The sequence below is a fragment of the Lipotes vexillifer genome, unplaced genomic scaffold (assembly GCF_000442215.2).
Source record: "Lipotes vexillifer unplaced genomic scaffold, Lipotes_vexillifer_v1.1 scaffold1318, whole genome shotgun sequence".
Taxonomy (NCBI): domain Eukaryota; kingdom Metazoa; phylum Chordata; class Mammalia; order Artiodactyla; family Lipotidae; genus Lipotes; species Lipotes vexillifer.
The window spans coordinates 318,494-342,250 of NW_006772582.1; the positions used below are offsets into that span (position 1 = coordinate 318,494).

General features: G+C 37.4%; 1 protein-coding gene across 1 annotated transcript in view; it reads right to left on the minus strand.

Moving 5' to 3' along the window:
* The window catches only part of WRN (WRN RecQ like helicase), a 96,877-nt gene that overhangs the window by 27,897 nt on the left and 45,223 nt on the right, over positions 1 to 23,757 (minus strand). Inside the window, 5 exon segments of the mRNA XM_007447613.1 lie at positions 4,378 to 4,519; positions 9,471 to 9,563; positions 9,848 to 9,949; positions 13,750 to 13,931; positions 17,712 to 17,886. Coding sequence (XP_007447675.1) covers positions 4,378 to 4,519; positions 9,471 to 9,563; positions 9,848 to 9,949; positions 13,750 to 13,931; positions 17,712 to 17,886 — 694 coding nt within the window.

Below are 23,757 nucleotides of genomic sequence, written 5' to 3' on the forward strand. Positions count from 1 at the left end.
CTAGTTAACTTAATTTTCCAGGTTAACCCACTGACGAAGTAAAACTGCTAAGGATGAGAAAGCTGCCATAGCGGATATAGGGATTTGGGCACTGATTTTAATGAGTGCACAATTATACATGCACATAGCCCTTACCAATCATAAATCTTCATTCTAGTATCTCTAGATCATTCAACCTAAAAACACAAATTTAAAATTGCATGTGAACAGCATAATAAAACAGACACAGCACTAGAACATTAGTTAGGAAAGCTGTCGCTTGTCCTGCTTCTGGCACAAAGTAATGACCTGACATGACACAGGTCATTTAACTTTCTGGGACTTAGTATTAACCGCTGTATAATAAGGTGGTAGAGTTAAATAATCTTTTTGCTCTAAGAGTCTCTACTTCTATGGGACAAAGTCTCAAAAATGGAAATTATCAACCCATTCTTCTCCTTTAAAAAGCAGGCTGGAAAAATTAGGGTACCAAACGGATGCATCAGGGAGTTTGGAAACCTATGAACAGATCGATGTGTGTTAGAATAAAGGGAGCCGACTGGCCAGAGCACAAGTCCCAAAGGATCACTTTCTAATAAAAGCCAAATCTTCGCACCATTATCTGATAGAGAAAACAAACAAACTTGCCACTTCTCTAAATTAACTTCTTTAAAAATCACGATTGCTTGTTGTGGTAGTTCTTTCAGCTGGGAATGCCACACTCCTCTCCACCTTCTTCCCTTGGGTTGGCTCTCAATGCCCAAATCTACTCTCATCATCCACAGAACAGAAAGTGCCAGTGATACCATAACAAAGACTTCTCTAGTTTCACAGCCATTAACAAGCACTCTCTCTTCAGAACTTAAATAATACTTTATATCTATTCATATGTCCCCGATCTCTTTTTATGCTGCAATATACTTATTTATTCTCAAGTAACACCTTCCATACTAGATGATGTCTCATCTAATTCCACTTTGAATTCCCCACAAAACAGAGTACAGTAGCTCACACAAAAATAGATGTTTTGGAAATTCCCTGGCGGTCCAGTGGTCAGGAGTCCATGCTTCCACTGCAGGGGGCACGGGTTTGATCCCTGGTTGGGGAACTAAGATCCCGCATGCCATGCAGCGTGGCCAAAAAAAAAAAAAAAAAAAAAAGTTTAATAACTAGCAGAAAAAAGTAGTTATAAACTCTTAAAAAGTTTTAGATTCCTGTGTTCTTAAAGTACAAAATAAGTCCATAGTTTCTGTCTATATTTTAACTAATTTTTTTTTTTCTTTTGCCTCTTTCCCAGTTCCTACAGGCCAAGGAATTTCACAGCTGCCGCTTCAGGGCTTAAAAAGGGCATTTCTGGGACTGTTATTCTATGTGAACAATAAAGCCAAAATATAAAGTTACAATAATTATCTCTAGGAATATATTTCAACCTGATGAAATAGCTTGCCTGAAAAATTAAACGGATAACCCTCTCCTGTTAGAAAGTTTGAAAATTATAAAGGGTAATTAAAACTAACAATAGTCTCCCAACGGCTGCCTATAGTCAAAGCATCTTTTATTAAAAGTGTTCTCTAATTCTGGAGCCATGATAAGGTTTAGCACTTTGATAACATGATCAGGAAAGAGGTTTCACTTAATCTCCTGATTATGCAAATTAATGACTGTGTCTGTTTTCTAATCTGTAAAATTAAGATAACTGCGTATCTTAATACTTAATTCACAAAGATGTTTAAAGATTTTTATGTGGGGCTTCCCTGGTGGCACAGTGGTTGAGAGTTGGCCTGCCAATGCAGGGGACACAAGTTCGTGCCCCGGTCCAGGAAGATCCCACATGCCGTGGAGCAGCTGGGCCCATGAGCCATGGCCGCTGAGCCTGTGCGTCCGGAGCCTGTGCTCCGCAACGGGAGAGGCCACAACAGTGAGAGGCCCACGTACCGCAAAAAAATAAAAAAATATTTTTATGTGGTGAGCTATTTAGACCCTTAAAACAAAGTTCCTTAGGCAATATTTCTACTATTTAATTTCCAACAAAACTTATGCTTTAAAAACAAAATTTTAAACTCCATTCACAAACACCTGAATAATCATTTATACTATTTTTTTTTTTTGCTTACGCGGGCCTCTCACTGTTGTGGCCTCTCCCGTTGCGGAGCACAGGCTCCGGATGCGCAGGCTCCGCAGCATGTGGGATGTTCCCAGACCGGGGCACGGACCCGTGTCCCCTGCATCGGCAGGTGGACTCTCAACCACTGCGCCACCAGGGAAGCCCTATACTCTTTTTTTATACTATTTTTAAACATCCTATGTAAGAGAGGAGAATCATGTGCTGCTGAAATATTTGTTTCATATGTACAAATATTATCTCTTTAAATAAACTCCAAGAGTTTCAAGTTTAAGATACTTAATCATCTTACAAATGAAAATTATCTGTAAAGATATTAATTTTTCCTAAATTAGTTAATGTAGACGATTCAGTAATTCTCAAAGGAAATACAATTATAATTTAAAAAATGATATCCCAGTAGATACCAAGATCACTGAAATTGGGGGGAAAAACTTGCCTTATTTTCACTGTAGTTAATGTCTACAAATTTTCGGTAAGTGGTACTTTTTTAAAAAGTTTTACACCTTTATCTAGCAAGGGTAATATAAAATTTCACAAAGAATAAACTTCTTAATTTGCAGACTCCCAGAAGAGACTGTTGGTATAAGCGGTCTGACTTGGTTTTCAAATAATAGGTGAAATCTGATCCGTCTTGTGACCAGTTCAAGTTTGTCTAGGAGCCCACTTCCACTTATCTATTGATACTGGATACTGCTGGATTACACCAATTAAAACAAGGATAATTTTTATAAATTATACATTCAGCTGGGATACACAGGTTTTAAAGATGACAGAGACAAGAAATTTTCATAGATCTCAATTACATTAAATCTATCCCTTGCAACTTTAATTCTTTTAAAAAAAATATAGCAGCACTCATATCAGCTAAATCAAGTTCCTTAGGCAACACTTCTACCATTAAATTTCTAACCAAACTTGAGATTTAAGAACAAAATTTTAAACTCCATAATCTAAAAACATCAGTACCTGAAGTTAACATATTTTTAGCATTTCATTAAAAGTATTTCACAACTGGCTAACTTAATAAGTCCCTTTCGAAACAAAACAAAAACTCAGAAAGTAAATATTTACACAAAGTATTTGAGAATTTAAGAAATGAATGCTGACCTAAATTATTTTTAAAATTCTACATACAGGGCTTCCTTGGTGGCGCAGTGGTTAAGAATCCGCCTGCCAATGCAGGGGACACGGGACCAAGTCCTGGTCCGGGAGGATCCCACATTAGTTGCTGTGGAGCAACTAAGCCTCTGAGCCACAACTGCTGAGCCTGTATCTAGAGCCCGCGAGCCACAACTACTGAAGCCAGGGCACCTGAAGCCCATGCTCTGCAACAAGAGAAGCCACCGCAATGAGAAGCCCGTGCACCGCAACAAAGAGTAGCCCCCGCTCACCGCAACTAGAGAAAAGCCCACACACAGCAACAAAGACCCAACACAGCCAAAAATAAATAAGTAAAATAGATAAAGAAAGAAAGAAAACAAAACTTAAAAACAAAATTCTACAAAGTGAGAATTTTAATCTCCACTTTTAGTATATTTTTAATAAATATACGTAGTTGCAAAGGATTCTATCTCCCATTTTTGGTTTATTCAACTAACGTCAATATATAATACTTAATTTTACAGACTTCTAAATCAGGAATAAAATCATATAAACAAAAGAACTATAGAAAAAAGTTCTTTGGCTATAAGGGTCACGACCTACTCACATTTGTACCTGCAATTGTTAGCATAATGCTGGCACACTAATTACTCAAAAAAAAAAAAAAGTAGCAGAATTAACTATTCATTGGTGAAGAAAAAAAACTTTCTTAGAATTTTAAATACTTCTGATTAGAAATAAAATAGAAGGAAAGAAAATATATACTTACCAAATATTATTATTGAACTTAGACATTTACAAATAATCACTGAAATTTAAATTTTGCTCAAAAAATTTACTACTTCACAGGGCACCAAAAGATACAAATTTGTTCTACATGTCCCTTGACACAATGAAAGTAAACTTTTCTTAATTATCCTATAAAAGACCAGTCTAGGGATTCATCCAACTGCAATGTAATAAACTGAAACAGACAGCCTGGAAGCATTGTCTTAATGATACACAGAGGTTTTGTCAAAGGTAATGAATGCAGTGCTTAAATGGAACTTAATATGACTCTCTGAGTTCTGATAACTAAAGCCAAAGCTATAATTGTAAAACAGCAAACCTCTGAAGAAAAGTGTAATAGGAGTAAAAGAAGAACTCTGAAGGTGCCTCACAGACATACTTACAGATCCTCGGAGAAATAAAATTGGAACCCCAATTCCAAACTTTTCGCCTAAGATGGTCACGGCAGATAAGAGCTGGAATGCTTGTGGACCAAAGTCCTGTGACATATCATCTGAGTCATCAATGGAAAAGCAGCGATCCAATCTAAATAAAAACAATATGTAAAGAAAGCTTAGCCAAGGCATGTACCTTTAGAAATAAAAAGATTTAGTGTAACAGTTAGCCCAGTAAAAAAAATCTCAAATGTGCCAACTGCTTCAGAAGCTAAAAATAAAGTTCAATACAGCTGAGAGCATGTAAAGTATGTAAAACATGAAATATAAACTATAATATAGCATCACAGGTATGTTATATTAATGGTTCTTGACGCTAGTGCCCTAGGATCCAAGTTTCACAGGAGGTACCTTGGGCCATAGAGAGAAACAGGTTCAAGCAAGCAGAACGCAGGATTACAGCTCAAACAGCTCCACTTGATCGACTGTATAAATACTGGACTTTTGTGTTAGGTTTTGATGGAAGAAAAGGTTTAGTGCCCACCCCCACCCCTGCCGCAAAACTTCTGAACTGAAAAAACACATCTCCTATGCAAGAAGTTGTTAAAGTCATACTTTAAAATATGACCAAAGATTATAAGCTTTTCATGTAAGTCCATTTAGAAGTTAAATTCCTAAGCCATCCTTCAGGTATAAATTATCATTAACACAAATTAATGAAATTCTCATTTGTATTAATTCTCATTAATACAAATGAGAATTCTTTATGGCATGTTGAGAACAAAAGGACTCAGAGAAAATCAACTAATATAGTTCAACTACCTAATTCAGTTGCTTTCTTTATAATAAATATCTTTGAAATAGCAATAAGAATATAGTCAGTATTCTAGGTATATTTTTAGGGGAAAAAAAGGCTATGTTTAGTTTTATTCTCTATTTTAACTTCTTTAATAGGATACTTAGTTTATTAATTTTCTTTTCTAATACGAGTATTTAAAGCTATCAAATTCCCACTAAGTATCACCTATGCTGCAGCATACAAGTTTTAATGTATATTGCTGTAATTATCACTAAGTTCTAAAAATGTTTTAATTTCCAGTTTTTTTCCTTGATTGACGAGTTACTTTACAGCATTATTTTAAATTTCCAAATGAATGAGAATTTCCCTTTTTATTCTCTTGTTTACTTCTAATTCTGTTGCATTCTGGTCAGAAAATGTGGTGTGTTTGAAACCAATACACTGAAAACTTGAGACAGGTTACAGTCTAGTACAGAGGTCAGAAAACTCTTCCTATAAAGGGCCAGACAGTAAATAGCTTAGGCTTTGTGGGCCAGACAATCTCTGTGTCACAACTACTTAGCTCAATTCTGCAAAAACAGCCATATATAATATATAAACAAAAGGGCATGGCTGTATTACAAAAAAACTTTATTTACAAAAACAGGCAGTGAGTGGATTTGGTCCATAGGTCATAGTTTGCCACCCACTGCTTTAATATATAGTACATTTTAAAAATTTTATTTATTTTTGGCTGTGTTGGGTCTTCATTGCTGTGCACGGGCTTTCTCTAGTTGTGGCGAGCAGGGGCTACTCTTCGTTGCGGTGCGCAGGCTTCTCATTGTGGTGGCTTCTCTTGTTATGGAGCACGGGCTCTAGGCGCACGGGCTTCAGTAGATGTGGCTCACGGGCTCAGTAGTGGTAGCTCACGGGGTCTTGAGCACAGGCTCAATAGTTGTGGCGCACGGGCTTAGTTGCTCTGTGGCATGTGGGATCTTCCCGGACCAGGGCTCGAACCCATGTCCCCTGCACTGGCAGGAGGATTCTTAACCACTGCGCCACGAGGGAAGTCCCTATAGTTCATTTTTATAAATATGCCATCTATGTTTGAGAAGTGTAGTCTCTAATTCAGTGCTTCCCAGCCCGTGTGCTACAAATGGATTATAGGTGTGCTGAAGGTTAATCCCTTGAGACCTTAGGGTTCTGAACAGAACCTAGACTCAATTAGCCATTAACTATGTGGGTCACGAAGTAAAAATGTTTGAGACACATTACTCTAATTGCTTGGTAAAGGCTTCTACATACTGCATGTCCAATAAATCAGACTTGTTACCATACTGACCAGATTTTCTATTGCTTCCTAATTTTTTGATTGCTTAACCTACCAATAACTAAAAATTATATCAACCTCTCCTACTTTGATGGTGGAATTGTTGATTTCTTCCAGCTTTTCTGTCAGTCTGTGCTTTACATAGTTGTAGGGTTTTTTTTAAGGAGCATAGAACAATTCTGTCCTCTTGGTGGAGGAGCCATTTATCACTGCACAGAGACCATCTCCATCCCTAATAAAACTCCTTTTGTCTAACAGTAATACAGCTACCACACCTAGTATATGGTTAGCTCAACTACATACACCATTTGTATTTTATTTTTTCAATTAATATACAGTTAAATTGATTGTATGTCTGTGTGTGTGTGTTAAGGTCTACAAATTTAAACACATTCATAGATTCTTCTAACCATCACCACAATCAGAACATGCAAAAAATCCATTACTGCAAAATACTCCCTTGTGCTATTCCTTTGTAATCATAACCTTGACCCCATCCCTCTAATCTCTGGCAACCACTAATCTTTTCTTCATCTCTACAGTGCAGTTTTATGTTTGAGAGAATATCACATAAATAGTAGAACTGGCATTATTTCTTCTTTTTGGGGGGTAGAATTTGCCACTGAAATCATCTGGGCTAGGGAATTTTATTTTCGGAAGTTTTTAACAAGGACCCAATTTCTTCAACAGTGGTAGGATTATTCAGGTTATGTACTTCATTGTGAGTGAGGGGTTTTTTGTTGTTTTTTTTTTGTGTGTGTGAGTTTTATTAGTCTGAGGTTTTCAAGGAATTGGTCCATTTCACCTAAATTACTGAATGTATGTGCACTGAGTTATTCATAGTATTTCCTCATTATCCTTTTAATGTCTGTTGTGGCTAGAGTGAAATTCCCTCCCTCAGTCCGGATATTGGTAATCTGCACCTCCTCTTCTTTTTTTATTTTCTTTTTCGAACTTTCTATCAGTTTTATTGACCTTTTCAAAGAATGAGCTTTTGAGTTCACTGGTTTTCTCTAATTGTTTTTGTTTTCTATTGATTTATGCTCTTATCTTTATTCTTTCCTTCCTTCTGCTTCCTTTTAGTTTTCTTTACCCCTATTTGCTAGTTTAAGGTGGAAGCTTAATTACTAATTTGAAACCCTTCTTCTACTGTGTATTTAATGCTCTAATCTTCCCTGTCAGTATCACTTTAGCTGTACCCCATACATTTTGTATTTTCATTTCACTCAGTTCAAAGTATTTTCTGATTTACCTTGAGACTTCCTCTTTGACTAATGGATTATTTAGTAGTGTGTTACTTAATTTCCAAGTGTTTGGAGACTTTCCTGTTATCTTTCTGCTGTTGATTTCTAGTTTCATTCCATTTTAGTTAGAAAATGTATTCTGTATAAATACAAATCTTTTAAATGTGTTAAGGTTTGTTTTATGATCCAGAATACAGTATATTTTCATGAACATTCCATCTGCACCTGAAAAGAACGTGTATCTGCTGTTGGAATGTTTGAAAGTCAGGTGGAATGTTCTATGAAAGTCAATTAGGCAGTCTGCTGACAGTCCTGTTCCACTTCTTCTATTTTCTTACTGATTTTCTGTCTACCAGCTCTATTAATTACTGAGAGATGCTGGAGTCACCAACTCTACTTACGGATTTCTCTATTTCTCCTTTCAATTCTGTCAGCTCTTTTTAAAGTATATACACATTTAGGATTAGGTGTTCTTGGATATAATGGTTATCTTTGTGTGTCAGCTTGGCTAGGCTATGGTACCCAGTCATTTGGTCAAACACTAACCTAGATGTTGCAATAAAGGTATTTTGTAGATGGGATTAACATTTACAATCAGTTGACTTTAGGTAAAGGAGCTGACCCTTGATAATGTGAGTAGGTCTCATCCAATCAGATGAAGGCCTTAAAAAGCAAAGACTGAGGTTGGCTGGAGAACAAGGAATTGTGACTCAAAACTGTAATGTAGAAATCCTGCCCAACTTTCCAGCCTGCTAGGCTGCCTACATATTTCAGGCTTGCCAACCCCTACAACTGCATGAGCCAATACCTTAAAATTAACCTCTCTCTCCCTCTCTCATTATCTCTCTCTCTGTGTGTGTGTGTGTGTGTGTGTGTGTGTGCGCGTGTGTGTGTGTACACATATGTGCATGTATTGTTCTGGAGAACCCTGACTGATACATTGGTAAACTGACTCTTTTATCATCATGTAATGTCCTTCTTTATCCCTGCTAATATTCTTCCTCCAAAGTCTCCATTATCTGACATTAAAAGTAACAACTCCAGCTTTCTTTTGATTAATGTTTTCATGGTATACAGTTTGTATCTTTTTATTTTTAATCTACCTATATAATTATACCTATAGTGGATTTCTTGTGGACAGCATTTGGTTGGGTCATATTTTTAATCCAATTCTAACAATTTTTGCCTTTAAATGGTATTTTTCTTTTTTGCGGTACACGGGCCTCTCACTGTTGTGGCCTCTCCCGTTGCGGAGCACAGGCTCCAGACGCACAGGCTCAGCAGCCATGGCTCACTGGTCCAGCCGCTCCGCGGCATGTGGGATCTTCCCAGACCGGGGCACGAACCCGTCCAGACGCACAGGCTCAGCAGCCATGGCTCACTGGTCCAGCCGCTCCGCGGCATGTGGGATCTTCCCGGACCGGGGCACGAACCTGTGTCCCCTGCGTCGGCAGGGTCCTCAACCACTGCACCACCAGGGAAGCCCTAAATGGTTTTTTTAGATCATTTACATTTAATATAACTATTGATATGTTTAGATTTAGGTCTACCATTAATTGGTTTATCTATTTTTAAAAGTAAAAGATTGTAATACTGTTTGCTTTGTCCTCTTTTTTAATAAATAAATTCATAATTTTGTTTTTAAAAAACTGCAATACATATCACTCAACAAAAATTCAATTAAAAATTATTTGCAAAGGAAGAGAAACAAAGACTTTTAGAATGTCCATCTAGAAGAAGAAAACGTTACCTGGACCTGCAATTATCACAGCAATTTTCAGTTCCCATAATTCCCACGGAGGCCTTTCGTAGCTGTTTGTCTTCAAAATGAGACAAGATGAGTCTACCCAAGAGAAAATTTTAAATTAAATAAAAGAACAAAAACATATATGTTAAATTCATTGTTGACAATAATGAGGTGAAATCAACATTAACTGATTCAGCTGAGACCTAATTATTTGGCTTCAGTTTACTGAGGCCCAAAGCAAGTTGCCTTTAAAATTCAGCACATATGTTAACACCACCAAATATCTTTTAAATACTTCTAATTACTTTGCAAAACTTTTTCCTTAAGAGTATTATCTATAAATCCTTGTTATTAACTGATATAAAGTAAATAATACTTACTGTCGCCTACACCTTCTGGAATGAAGATATTTTTCCATCTTTGCCATCATCTTTAATTTGTATAATCGAAACTTTTCATTGCATATTTCACTAAGGAGGTGCCTGTCAATTAAAAATACCACAGTACTATTAAAATTGTATTAGCCGTTTTATTTCATTTATTTATTCCTGTTTATTTTTCATAGTCTATAACATCCACAGTGCTAACAAGATAAAGAACATTTCTATCATCTCAGCAAGTTATTGCGTCCCTTCCCAGTCAATGCCCCCATAAGAGGCAAGCATTTTTCTGATTTCTATGAAAATTACTTTTGAAAGAATTCTACCCATGTCCAAGCATCAATTTTTTAGCTGCCTATGAAAAACTGTTAAAACCCTAAAGTTCTTCATTTTGACTTATATGCTACTTGCTTTTTGGGCAATCTTTCTACGATACGTGAATTTTTACCTTTTCCCAGTAAAAGGTTATTCTTTTAAGTTATTTTATATGAGAAACTAAAGGCATCTAATCTATATAAGGAATACTGAAAAAGACTCGATCTAAATATAAACCTTCATCACTTTAGCTCTTCAGAGAACTTCTCAGCCCTCTAAAAACCTCTTTGTATTATGGGGTATTACAGGACACCAATAAAATATCAGAATTAAGTTCCTTCCTCAAAGAATTCTAACCATTTTTCCCCCATAATACTGAATTTATATAAACTTTTTAAATAACACTAAAGACATGGTTTTTTTTTTAAGTTAATGCTGCTATACCTCATCCTGACTCTGTTAATTCTACTCTCCTGTGAAGAAATTCCATGACTATCGTATATCAGATGATGACAATCTTCCAAACAGTCTTTGCATGTCTTTCCGAGAATAAAGAAAAATCTGAGTTGAATAGGTTTCAAATATTTCAAAAGAAAATAATTTATCCACAAGATCTAAGTGATAATACTGATCTTCATCACTCATGTTTTGACTATACAGCCTTCTAACTGATAAAAATACCTCTGTACAATTCTCAAGGATGACACCAACAGGGAATCCAGTTAAGTGAGTTCTGGAAAGTCTGGACACACAAATGATCTCTTATTCAAAAACATTCTTATCATTTGACACCACCAACCACCATGCCTTTCCATGTAATTTCCCTAAAAAGTCTCTTCCAACGATTGACTCTAGTTCCTAGGTCAACCATCTAACCTCATTATTCCTAGCTCATGGGCTAAATATTAGTTCCCTTTTTTGCTCTGTTTTGTTTGTTTAGCTCACCTCTTTCTCCTCAGATAGAAAGAACAAAGGAAACAATGCCCACACTCTGAGAGCTAGATCTTCCCTTATGTTTGGTTCCCATGATCTACATTTAACTAATCTCATCAGTTTCAGTAACAAATTGAAGAAAATAAAGTAACAAGTCTCTAACAACAAATCAAATGGATATTTATTCTTCTTTTAGGACCATCAAAATAGTTAAAGTATAATATTCCACAGAATAAAAACAAGCTGAAAAAGAAGAAATATTCTAAAAACAATACCATAAATAGAAATCAGGTGGAGCCAGTGGAAGATTTGTTAAACTGAGATTAATTTGCAAATTATTCCCTTTAAACAAAGATTACAGTAACTATTGGGTTTGACTGTTTTAAATAATGGCAGGTGCAGACATTGAGACTTTGCCAATAAAAAATATAAAATTGCATATTTACACTGATGATTGGACAAGTTTCTTCTCTCAGTCATAGGATTCTAGCATAAGACAGACTAAAAATTTTGTGAATTACAGTGATCTTTTCATTTGAAAACCAGCTATTCCATTTATTCTAAAACTTTGTTTTTTCTAATAGAAGAGGTTTGTCACAAGGATGGCAGAGATCTGGGACTCAATCCTTGCTGAAATTTTTTTTAAATGCTGATTAACCCTATAGTTTTATTTCCTTTAATATGGATGCAAAGAACAACCTGTCTGTACTAAAGATTCAAGAGTGGATTTCCTGGCACCACTACTTGATTACTAACCACTGTTACTCCCTGTTAAATCTTAATGAGATAACCATTTAAAATACCTTTTGAGACTCAGATACACAGGAACGATATCTATTGATGAACCTGCCAAGCCACAATATAAAACTTGGGCTGTTAAGTCTTCAGCATCTTTAACACAATGCACAAATAAAATCAGAACTGGTAGGAATCAACTTATGTTTGATGCAATCCCAAATTTAATTGTAGCATGCAGAGCTGTGTTCTATCCCAATTATTTAAAATTAGTTTATAAAAGGCTTCACATAGACACCAGTGTCAAAAGGAAAATAATAATTGTTCTGTTTAAGAAGATGGTTTATTGACTGTATGTTAAGAAACAAAAGTTAGTGACTACTCCTAAAAGAAGCTTAAAATTTATAGCAAACATTCTTACCTAATTAATCCCTATTCTTCTTTCATATCTCAAGTTAACCCATTACTTCCTCAAGGAAGCCTTATCTAACCTTTATAACTTGGTAAACACGCACCCATAATATACTCACTACTCGATGCAATTTCCTTCATAGCACTTAACACAGATTTAATTTTATACAAATTTACATGATCCTTTTCAAAAAAACGTTTAGTTATTCAAATTTTCAAACACAAAAGAGCAGTAAAATGAACCCTATGTATCCACGGTTGTATGATTCTGTGATTAAGACCTGCCATTCCCATTATACAGTAAACTCTATAAAAACAGGTACTATATCTGCTTTTATTTACCATTGGATCCCCGGCACAAAGCATAATGCTTGGAACATAGTGAGTACTCCAAAAAAAATTGTTGAGTAATAAATAAAAACAAAAACTGTATTAGATAGCCACTCTCATCATTTTAATAAGATGGATTAATAGGTCCATCCAAGAGCTCAATTTATGTAGCTATTTGGAGGTGCATCTTGAAAACACCTCATCTCGGCAGGCCCATCAGTTACCACATATAGGTTTTTTTTCCTTCAATTTTTTTTTCTTATGGATGAAGAAAGAAGTTGGTAAACCTGCCCCTAAAACTTTGCAAGATGAAGTTTTCCTTTCAATATCAATCTCACAGAACATAAGTGCCAACAAGATACCTGTTTAGTATTTAAGTGGAATGGTTTTCCTGTATCTAAACACTAAGTACAATATTTTTTTCCACGGCAGTCAGTCAGTACAGGGCAACATGATCATTCACACACTGCCAAGGAGAGCTGGCATGCTCTCCTAGAACTAACAAAGGAAACAAAAATGGTAATTAGAGACAAACTGGGATTGGTAGAAGTCATTTAGAATAAGCACCATGGCAGCATGAGAAGAAAAAAATAAAAACAAAATAAATAGTATCTAAAGTAACTATGGCTGAAGACATATCAAAACTTGAGAGAACCTGAGGAGAAAAACAGCTCATCGATGAACAATACTAAAGAGTGTTCCATAGGGCTTCCCTGCTGGCGCAGTGGTTGAGAGTCCGCCTGCCGATGCAGGGGACGCGGGTTTGTGCCCCGGTCCGGGAAGATCCCATATGCCGCGGAGCGGCTGGGCCCGTGAGCCATGGCCACTGAGCCTGGGCGTCCGGAGCCTGTGCTCCGCAACGGGAGAGGCCATAACAGTGAGAGGCCCACGTACCGCGAAAAAAAGAAAAAAAAAAGTGTTCCATAAGATCTACATTACACTCCCAGTATAGTGCTGTTTTAGTTAACTCTTCACACTAAATGAGGTATAGAAGAAATTAGGTCATCTCCTCTGGGTAGCAACACACCACAAAGTTCTTCTTAGACGTCTTGTGTTTTCTTTTGGTTTTAAATGCACTTATACATATTACTTTAAATTTTGAATGTTGTCTCAAATACTTTCGAAGCTTATGTGGAAAGAAAGAAATCTCCAAGGGTGAAAGCAATAAATGTTTTTACCTATTTCTGTTAATGTCTCCTGGAGCCCAAAGTACATGACAAGAACTTTGAAGTCCATCACGGCCAGCTCTACCAATCTCCTGGTAATATGATTCCATTTCCTTAGGAGCACCATAATGAATGACTTGGCGAATGTCAGCTTTATTAATGCCCATTCCAAAAGCTATGGTAGCTATTACACACTGAGAATAAAATAACAACATAGTTTGACAATCATTTAGCAGAACTAAAACCTTACATGTTTACCTTTTGGTAAGAATAATTAGTTCATTAACTAATTAACTAAAGTCATGGCATGAAACTGAATTTAATATAATTTCAACCAATTGCTTATAGATTAAAAGATTATCTGCCCAATTTACAGATTAAGGAATGGTGACCATAAAATAGGATTTGTTCCCTCTCTATTAAAAGAAGCAAATAAAGTGGTTTCTCTAAATGCATATGAGTACAAGACACAAAAGAGGCTCGTAAACTATTTATTATATTAAATGAGCCTTTGGGATAATATTATGAAGTTTCAAGACTGCATAGCATCTTAATATTTTCTAGCATTATTCTAAGGTAGAAGGAAGCTTCTCATTAAAGATGGCAGAATGAATCATGAATTTATCTCTGCATATTTAAAAGGATAAAACTGGTAGAATATCTAATATGAGTATACCAAGATCAGATTTACATGACTAGGGGAAATCTTAGGGAAAAAGTAGTGGTAAGCACCAAAAAAAACTACACAAATTTTTTTAAAGTATTAATAGTAAGAATACAAAATATGTACAAGTAACTGTAAATATACTACATGCCTTACAGATAAAAAGCATTTATAGAGAATACATAAATATATAATATTTGAATATATATACTGATCTAACCAAAATTATGGTATTAATATTGGAAGTGAAGGGGGTAGAAACTTCTGGATGGGGTGAGAAGGGCAGGAAGGGATGTGAAAGAGCTACACCTTCATCTTTCATAGTAGGGAAACAAGAGATAATGCCTAAATCTCATAAGCAAATAAATAAATAAACTAAGTAGCAGCAGTATAAGCAAATTATTGTAAGATACAGCGGCAAACACCAAAAGACTAAGCTAAAAGAGCTGGGAGTAGGAAAAAGAAGCGGGGAATGAGAGGCTGATGCTTTTCATTGTAAGCACTGGAGAACGATTTGGTTTGTTAAACTATGTGTGTGTATAACTGATAAATATTAAAGTGCCAGTTTTAAAAATGTGTTAAGATGCACCAAGAGTAGAAAAAAGAGGAAGGGAGGGAGGGAGGACAAATAAAGGGAAGTATGAGAAAGATGAAAGAAAAATAAATCTAGGGATGGAAATAATATTAAGAAAAAGCTCTGAGTGAATAAAACTAGGCAGTTTTGCTGTATTTAAGAGTAAATAAGCAATATAATAATTCCAATTTTTCTTTTTTAAATGTTATTTCTTATTTAATTTTTTCCAGCTTTATTGAGATATAACTGAAATATAACATTATGTAAGTTTAAAATATATAACATGATGATTTGATGTATGTATATACTGCGACATGATCGATTACCTCAGTAAGGTTACTTAACACCTCCATCACCTCACATGATTACTGTGTGTGTATGTATCTGTGTCTGTGTGTATGTGTGTTTGTATGATGAGAACTTTTAAGATCTAATTTTCATCATATGATACTGTTTTTGGATGAGATCAACCTATTCTGCAGACATGATTTTCAAAATATCCTTACAGACGCTCAGGTGTAAATGAAGGTATTTTATCCAATAATTTATTCATAACCTCATTCCAGAAAGGAAAGGAATTCAGGCCATCTTGAAAAGGCAAATAAAATACAAAAGGACATAAAACTAAAAGTCAGGATTAAAAGAATGAATGGTCACAAACTCAAAATGCAAATCTACATCCAAATGTGGTTAGATTTGATTATGAATAATAGGAAAGAAAAAAAATCTTGTCTCCCTCATATCTTTGGGAGATGTTTCTATCTAAATGAGTAATTAGTAATACACCAAGACAGAAGAAACAACTGGTCAATTATTGGCTCTCGATTGTTAAGATTCAATAAGCAGCAGCTAATAAATTTTATCTGATACTTTTCAAGCTCCAGAGATAATAGAATAAACATGTAAGCATTTAAGAATTTGGATAAAATCTCTACTCCAGGCAGTTGTGATAGCTGTTCCTAACTTTGGAAAGAAGAGGAAGAAACAGAACAGATGCCTTCAGGCAGGTATGCATTGCATCATGACAATGCACAGTGAACTGCATAGACAGAGATCTAGATACAGAGGAAACTGATGACCTATTTGACAGAAAATGCAAAGCAGAAGTTAAGTTCTTCTCAATTTGAGATGACTAGTCCAGGCTTATAGCGACAGGGTGTGGAAATGATGTTGATGGTGTTGATTTAAACCTGCTCACATGCCTTGAATTTAAATCTTCCCAAATAATCTGTACCACACCCACTGAAACAGAATTCCAGTCATTATATGAATCGCAGCTGTAACACTTCACAATAACTTCATCAATACCCTTCCTTTCTTCAGTTTTTCTCCTTCAGATCAATCCTACTTGGTGCTCCCAGTCTAATGTTTCTATAATACTATTATCTTGCTCAAAAATATAGAGTAGTCTGTCACAGTGGTTTCCAAATTCTGTTCTGCAGAACTCTGAGGATTCTAAAATACCCCCAGGGACTGACTTGGAGATAGAGAAGCTCTTGGACCCCTTCATCCGTCACATCAACTTCAACAAGAATGATTCTACTTTAATCTGTTTTACCTATTAGATAAAATTTCATTTAAATAAAGAATTCTACGGCTAAAGTAGTCTGGAAAAACTAGAGAAACTTTACACCAATCCCAGCTTGCCTCTTTGCAAGTTTTAAGACCCTCTACAACCTGGCCAAACAACCCATTCAACTCTTTTCCTACAAGTCTCCACCATTCCTCCCTGCCTTTTTACCTATACTTTGTGCCCTTCCTACTCCATACTCCCTTCTTCGCCAACCATTGCAAACTACTTACAATTTCCTGAACCCAGTACGCTCTCTCATATCACAGTGCCTTTGCACATGCCAGTCTTTCTTCCTGGAATTCTATAACCTATTCCTTTTCCCTCATCACCTCCTGTCCTTGCATACTTGACAAACTGTTATTCACTTGTTCAGATTCTATTCAGATTGCTTCTTCCTGGGTGAACCAACTCCATTACACAACCTAACTTAACAGCCAGCATTCCCTCCTCTGTGCACCTAAACACTATTCTATGTACAGGATGCCATTTATACTAGCCTGCAATAGTTTTCTTACATATCTATCTCCCACATTATATACTGATTCTATCAGAGTGACTGCTTTATGCTCATCAGAAAGAAGGTATTCAAATGTATATGTACGAATAAATCACTTGGCTGTACACCTGAAATGTTTTTATATACTTGTTTTTCGATTTTTTAAATCTAGGGATTATTCTAGAATATTTTTCACAATTAGAGTTAAATTATGAAATTCAATTCCAACTTTAAAGAAATGTTTTAATTAATTTTTTTATTGGAGTATAGTTGATTTACAATGTTGTGTTAGTTTCTGCCATACAGCAAAGTGAGTCAGTTATACATATATGTATATCCACTCTTTTTTAGATTCTATTCCCATATAGGTCATTACAGAGTACTGAATAGAGTTCCCTGTGCTACACAGTAGGTTCTTATTAGTTACCTATTTTATATATAGTATGAAATTAACAACACTGTAAATCAACTATACTCTAATATAAAATAAAATTTAAATTAAAAAAATTTAAAACATTTTTAACTAAAAAAAAAAAAAACAGTTGATTGTCCCTCCTGGAAAGAAAAGAAGAAGAAGGTATTCAATAAAGATCTTGTAAATAAATATTAGAGAAATAATCTGTTTCCACTATGGGGAACAGACAGTAACGATGCTCAATCTTCACACCTGAATTTCATCTCTCATGAACCTATGATGAACTTGCTTCCTTAAGTTAATACTCAGTCCTGCATGGTATGTTCCACAGGCTAACTTCAGTTTCTTAAGTTCAGCTGTAACTCGTTCTGTCATTCTTCTAGAAGGACAGTAGATGATAGCTGGACCTTCAAATTCCCAAGCAGAACTAAAGAAAAAGAAGAGCAAAAGGACAAACATATACATATAGGCTTCAGACCAGTTTGAGTTTTACCTAATTTAATTTTCCCTTTCTTTTTAAAATTTTAATTTCATTTCATTTTAATTTAGTTTTTAAACTTTAATTTTCCTTTTAGTAAAAAACTAAAAGGAGAAAGCATATAAAAAACAATGACATATTTAACAAATACCTGAAACATTTTAGACACTCAAACGTGGAAATAAATTATATTAAACCCAAACACCTTTGGCTTCACTTTTTTGTTCAAATTAAAACCAGAGACAAGTTTATTTATTGAAGCGGAAGCCTTGCTAAAATCCTGTAAACTAATGGAAACGCAATTACTGTCCTTTGGAATTGCAAAACACCAGATTAACAATTAGTCTTCATTTATATAAGAAATGTAATGTTTACATAGGAGAAAATAAAATTTATATTATTCTTATTCCCTCTTATGATCGTAAAATTGAATTTCTATACCTGTTTACTAAAAAAGCAAGAACTTTCATGCAATGTAAAAGATCATTTTTATAGTTCAAGGAAGTATTTACTAGTATCTTGAGACTATATGACCATTATAGAAAATAACATCTGTTAGAAAGCCTGTTTTAGAAACTTGTGCTTACTTATTAAAAGTATAAATAATGATTTCCATAGAACCTTTATTTAATTCCTCAACATATTCATTTACGTAAATACATTCATTTATCCTGACTTAACCAATATAAAAAGAATATATTATTTAGATTTAGGAAAAGTTATTTTATTTAATTTTTAATGTGCATAACCTGTGATACAATTTCAATTTTAGGAATCTATTTTACAAACACACACATCTGCCAAAAGATACATATACACAAATATTCACGACAAAACTATAATAGTGAAAAATAATCTAAATGTTCATGATCATATACATTCATACTACAAAATGTGAAGTAAATATTTAAAAATTAAATGTATATAAAACCTTTAAGAAGGACTATGGTAAAAGTCACTGAAAACTTAGAGAGGAAAAATTAGACAGTAATTTTACTCTACGAGTCTTACTGAATAATCTACTCAAAGCAATTTTTGAGAGTGACCAAATGGACTTCCATGTTCATAGTAGATAACTCCACAGACTGAAATAAAATGCAAATTATCTTTTTAATGTATAAGAATCTCATTAAAAAAACATTTTTCGGGCTTCCCTGGTGGCGCAGTGGTTGAGAGTCCGCCTGCCTATGCAGGGGACACCGGTTCATGCCCCGGTCTGGGAAGATCCCACATGCCGCTGAGCGGCTGGGCCCGTGAGCCATGGCCACTGAGCCTGTGCGTCCAGAGCCTGCGCTCCACAATGGGAGAGGCCACAACAGTGAGAGGCCCGCGTACCACAAGAAAAAAAAAAAACAAAAAAAAAACATTTTTCAAAGAAGGAAAAATTGTGCACCAAAATGTGAATATTGTAACATCCTAAACATTAAACATAATATATAGAAAAATAGCAGCAATACTTTATATAACAGGAGAAAATTGCTGAAAAGATTGACATACTATAGCAACCTAACAACAATAACAACAACAACTGGGAACACATATTCGCACAGTACAAAGAACAGACACCTAAAACACTAAATGCAAAAATACCAACAGTAATAATAACTGAGGAATGGGACTGGAAAAAAAATCTACGTACTCTTCAGTTTACATGCATCTGTATTGTTCAAATTGATACAAACAATATGGATCACTTTTTACATTAAAAAAAGCAGAAAATACAAAAATCTGAACTTATAGAGCAGAAAAATCAAAACAGTAAAAATTCCTATTGATTACAGCAGTGAAATGGCTGGTAAAAGGACCTAGCTCCTTGTCTTCTTTGAAGAAAGAATTCAGCAAAGAGACCAAGATTGTGAAGCAGATACAGCATTTATGAGAAGCAAAGTATATGCAGAAGAGCACATGGGTGAACTCGCAGAGTTAGCTGCACCCAATAGGGGTGGCTTAGATCGCGTATATGGGGCAGTCTTCCAGGTTTTCCCTAGCCAATCATCTTGCTTGTGCCCATATTTGGCCTGACTCAGGTTCCTTCCTGGTCAGCTCAAAGGTTTCTGGGAGGTTGGCAGGACATATTATGGGCTGGTGTCTCTTCCCTCCTTTGGCCCCTAGAGTTGTGTTATCCGGAATTCCTTAGGGGACAACTGAGGACCTTCTCTACACGTGTTGGGCTGAGAAATCCCCCTGCCCACAAGAATGAGGAAACTGTGGTCTCAGGGCCCAATGTTCCTTCTGCCATCTTAAAGTGACAGCAGAAGACTGGCTGCAGCTGCTCAGCCTGGGGCCCATCTATCGCCTACCTCAAATCCCGTCTGGGAGGTATGGACCCCAAGGAATCTTTATTGGGAGGATGAAGGGGGAAGGTCCTTCTGTAGCTTCTTCAGGCTGCCATTGGGCTCATGGGCCCTACCTAACTGGTGCCGTGGAACTCTCACCCGGCCTTGTCAAGGGACCCCAGAAAGGCTTCTGCTGTTATCCCAGCAGGATCTGTTTCAGGGAGTGGCTAGAATCCCTGCATAACCATCATCTTGACATGGAATTGCTGCAAGCTGGAAGAAACAAACTTAACAAGCAGATTAAAAAGGCAGGGGCCAAAGATCAGTAAAAGGACTATTGCAACTAGAGGCCCAAACAGGGGTAAGAACAAGGTTACACTTGGTAACACTCCTCTGATTGCAGTCCAGATCGAGTCAGTGCTTGGGTATCCCTGTGCGAAGGAATGAAGCCATCTGGCATACGGTCATATATTTTCCTGATGTCCTCTTCTACTAGCTCAGTGGTGTGGATGTGGGTACAACATGTCTTATTAATAGGTGCAAATACCCCTCTCTGTTCAGCCAGAACAAAGTCCAAGACCAGTCTGTTATCCATCACTACATCAGCTGAGGAACTAACAGACAACGAAAGTTTGGAAAGTGCATTCCCTGTGGACCTACTCAGAGCTGACAAGGTTATCCAAAAGTGTGCGGAGCTCTGCTTCATGGTAAGCAAAGCCTTCCCAAGGGGACACCAACCCAATAGCAGCTCCAATCCCTGACAAAATGAGGCCAATTGCCCTTTTGCCCCAGGGGTGGGTGATATTATGGATGGTAATACCTAGGTTCCTTTGATTACTCAGTTGGCCTAAAGTACACTGTCCCGTAAACAGAGCACTGTCTACACAAGGAAAGGCTACAGCTAATCCCGGGAAAGGGAAAGAAGAATTGGGGTTGTTCTGATGAGGCAATGGGTTTATGTCTAGACCACAGAGGAACAGATATCCAGAAGGGGCACATGTCTGACGCACTGTTGTAGAATTAAACCAACTCTCTAGAGAGCCTTCCCAAGAGGGGATCCCGTTACAGCTTGCGGAGGGAGGCCCACCATTATATGAGGGTGCATGGGGGTGGGGACCCCTCCATAGGCCTTGGGTTGAGGGGGGCCTACATTATACTCCAGACAATTGGTGTTTTTCCTGCCCAGTAAGTACATATCCCATCTAGGCTTTGTCCTTGTTTTTTAGTCTTTGATTGGATTTGTGGTGAGGGCAATTTCCACCTGTATCTTTGTCAGGGCGGGTGAGAACAATTAAACTGTGGAGTAACAGAAGCATTGATCAGATTCTGAAGGTTCCCCAGAGTGTCACTGCAAGTTTTCATGCTGGTTGCATAGGGGCAGTGGCAGCAAGACAAGCTAGTCTTATTGCAATTTAAAATAAGTGTGTGGTTCTCATCAGATCTATTGACGCGAGGGGTTAAGGTCTAAGCATGGAAGCTGCGCTACGGACGGAATACGAACTTTAAGAGTAGGGTTAGAAGGACCCTCAGTAAGGTAAGGTCGTCACTGCTAGGTGTAAAGATTAGCTTGTTTTTAACCCATAGGCATCACTCTGAGGATGGAGATGACAGATCCAGCATTGGGGTAGATTTTATCCCTGAGCTATAATCCTTGAGAGATTTACTACTGCGTTGGATTCCCATTCCCCTGATGTGGATCCCCAAAAGAGGGAGAGAAAAGTTAGGGTGATTGATAACTTCATAATAGCATCAATCAGGGTTTTAATTTCGGAAGTAACCAGATAGCAAGTAGCAAAGAAACATCAAAAGAAATCATACAGTAAACGAAAGCCCAATAGCAATTATGGAGTCCCAGCTTACCATCACTTACCTTGTTTCTGTCACCCAAAGGAATCAATGTCAAAGAGAGAGTTTACTTATCAATGCAGTTGTCATTGGCTCAGAGATCACCTTCTAGAAGGGGTATTTGAGGGTTTTGGGTAGGTTCACAGGGATAGCTGGGATATATGTCCTTGGGTTCCTGTAACATATCAGTGGAGGCAGGTTTAATCCTGGAGAGACAGACCCAACTCGTGACTCCCTGGAGCTTAACTGCTGTAGGGGTGCTCAGCAGGACTTGTTAAGGACCCTTCCACTTTGGGAGTAGCTGGGCGCCGAGGGACTCATTCTTTCAGGTCTTTAAAAGCACCCAGTCCCCAGATTTACAATGGAGTGACTGGGGCTGTTATCTGGGAGAGCTGGGTTCTGTTTCCATGTTCTTTTATGGCCGTTTGGACCTGGCCCAGGTTTATAATGTATTTAAGATGGGCTTGGTTTCTAGGTCAGTTAGCATGTCCAGGGTGAGGAGTGGCCTTCCATGTGTCATTTCAAAGGGACTCAACTTAATAGCTGTTTTAGGGGCTGCCCTGACCCTTAGGAGAGCTATTGGCAGCAGGCGGTACCACGGTTCTGGTGTTTCCTGACAGTTTGCCCACGGTTTTCTTTAGGGTATGACTGGCCTGCTCTGCCTTCCCTGAGGATGAAGGTCTCCAGGACGAATGCAGGTGGTATCTGATTCCTAAGGCCTGTGAGAGCTGTTGGGTAACCCTGGCTTTGAATGAGGGTCCACTGTCACTCTGGAGGTGGCGGGCTAACCTGAACCAGGACGAATGCAGGTGGTATCTGATTCCTAAGGCCTGTGAGAGCTGTTGGGTAACCCTGGCTTTGAATGAGGGTCCACTGTCACTCTGGAGGTGGCGGGCTAACCTGAACCTAGGAGTGATTTCTTTTATTGATAGAAGTGTTCTAGCCACTTTGGTTGCCTTTTCCGTCCTACTGGGGAAGGCCTCTGCCCATCCAGTGAAAGTGTCTTTAAATACTAATAAGTATTTGAAGCCTTGGAAAGAGGGCACCTGACTGAAACCCATTTGCCAGTCCTCTCCTGGGTAAGTCCCATGTCACTGGGCTGGGCTAACAAGAGGGGGAGGGGGTGCGGCTTGAGGCTGCCTCCGGATTATAGGTGGTACAGAGGGCGCAGGCTCCAGTAACCCTTCTGATTGTCCCTGGGAGCCCTTTCCTGTAAAAAGCTGGAAAACCACAGCAGACATGGCATCCCTCCCCAGACAGAGGAATCATGTGGGCCTTTAATAATTTTCTATTGGTCAGAAAGAGGTATGAGCAATTTTTGATCTATGTGCCACCAGCCATCTATTCCCTTAGTTCCCCCTTGGTCTCGTGACCAGGTCTCTTCGGAAGTTGAGTATCTGGGTACAATGTTAGAAGGGGCAAGGGATGGGATCAATGCCATTTCTGTTGTGGGTATCTGGGCTGCTTTCTTTGCTTCCTGATCTGCCCTGTTGTTCCCTTGGGTAATTTGAGAAATTCCCTTTTCGTGTCAGCGGCAGTAAATGACTGCTACTTGTCTTGGTTTTTGAACCGCTTCTATGAGATGTAGGCTCTCAATCCCATATTTTATAGGGGAATTTTCGGCATTCAAAAGGCCTCTTTTGGGCTTCCCTGGTGGCGCAGTGGTTGAGAGTCCGCCTGCCGATGCAGGGGACACAGG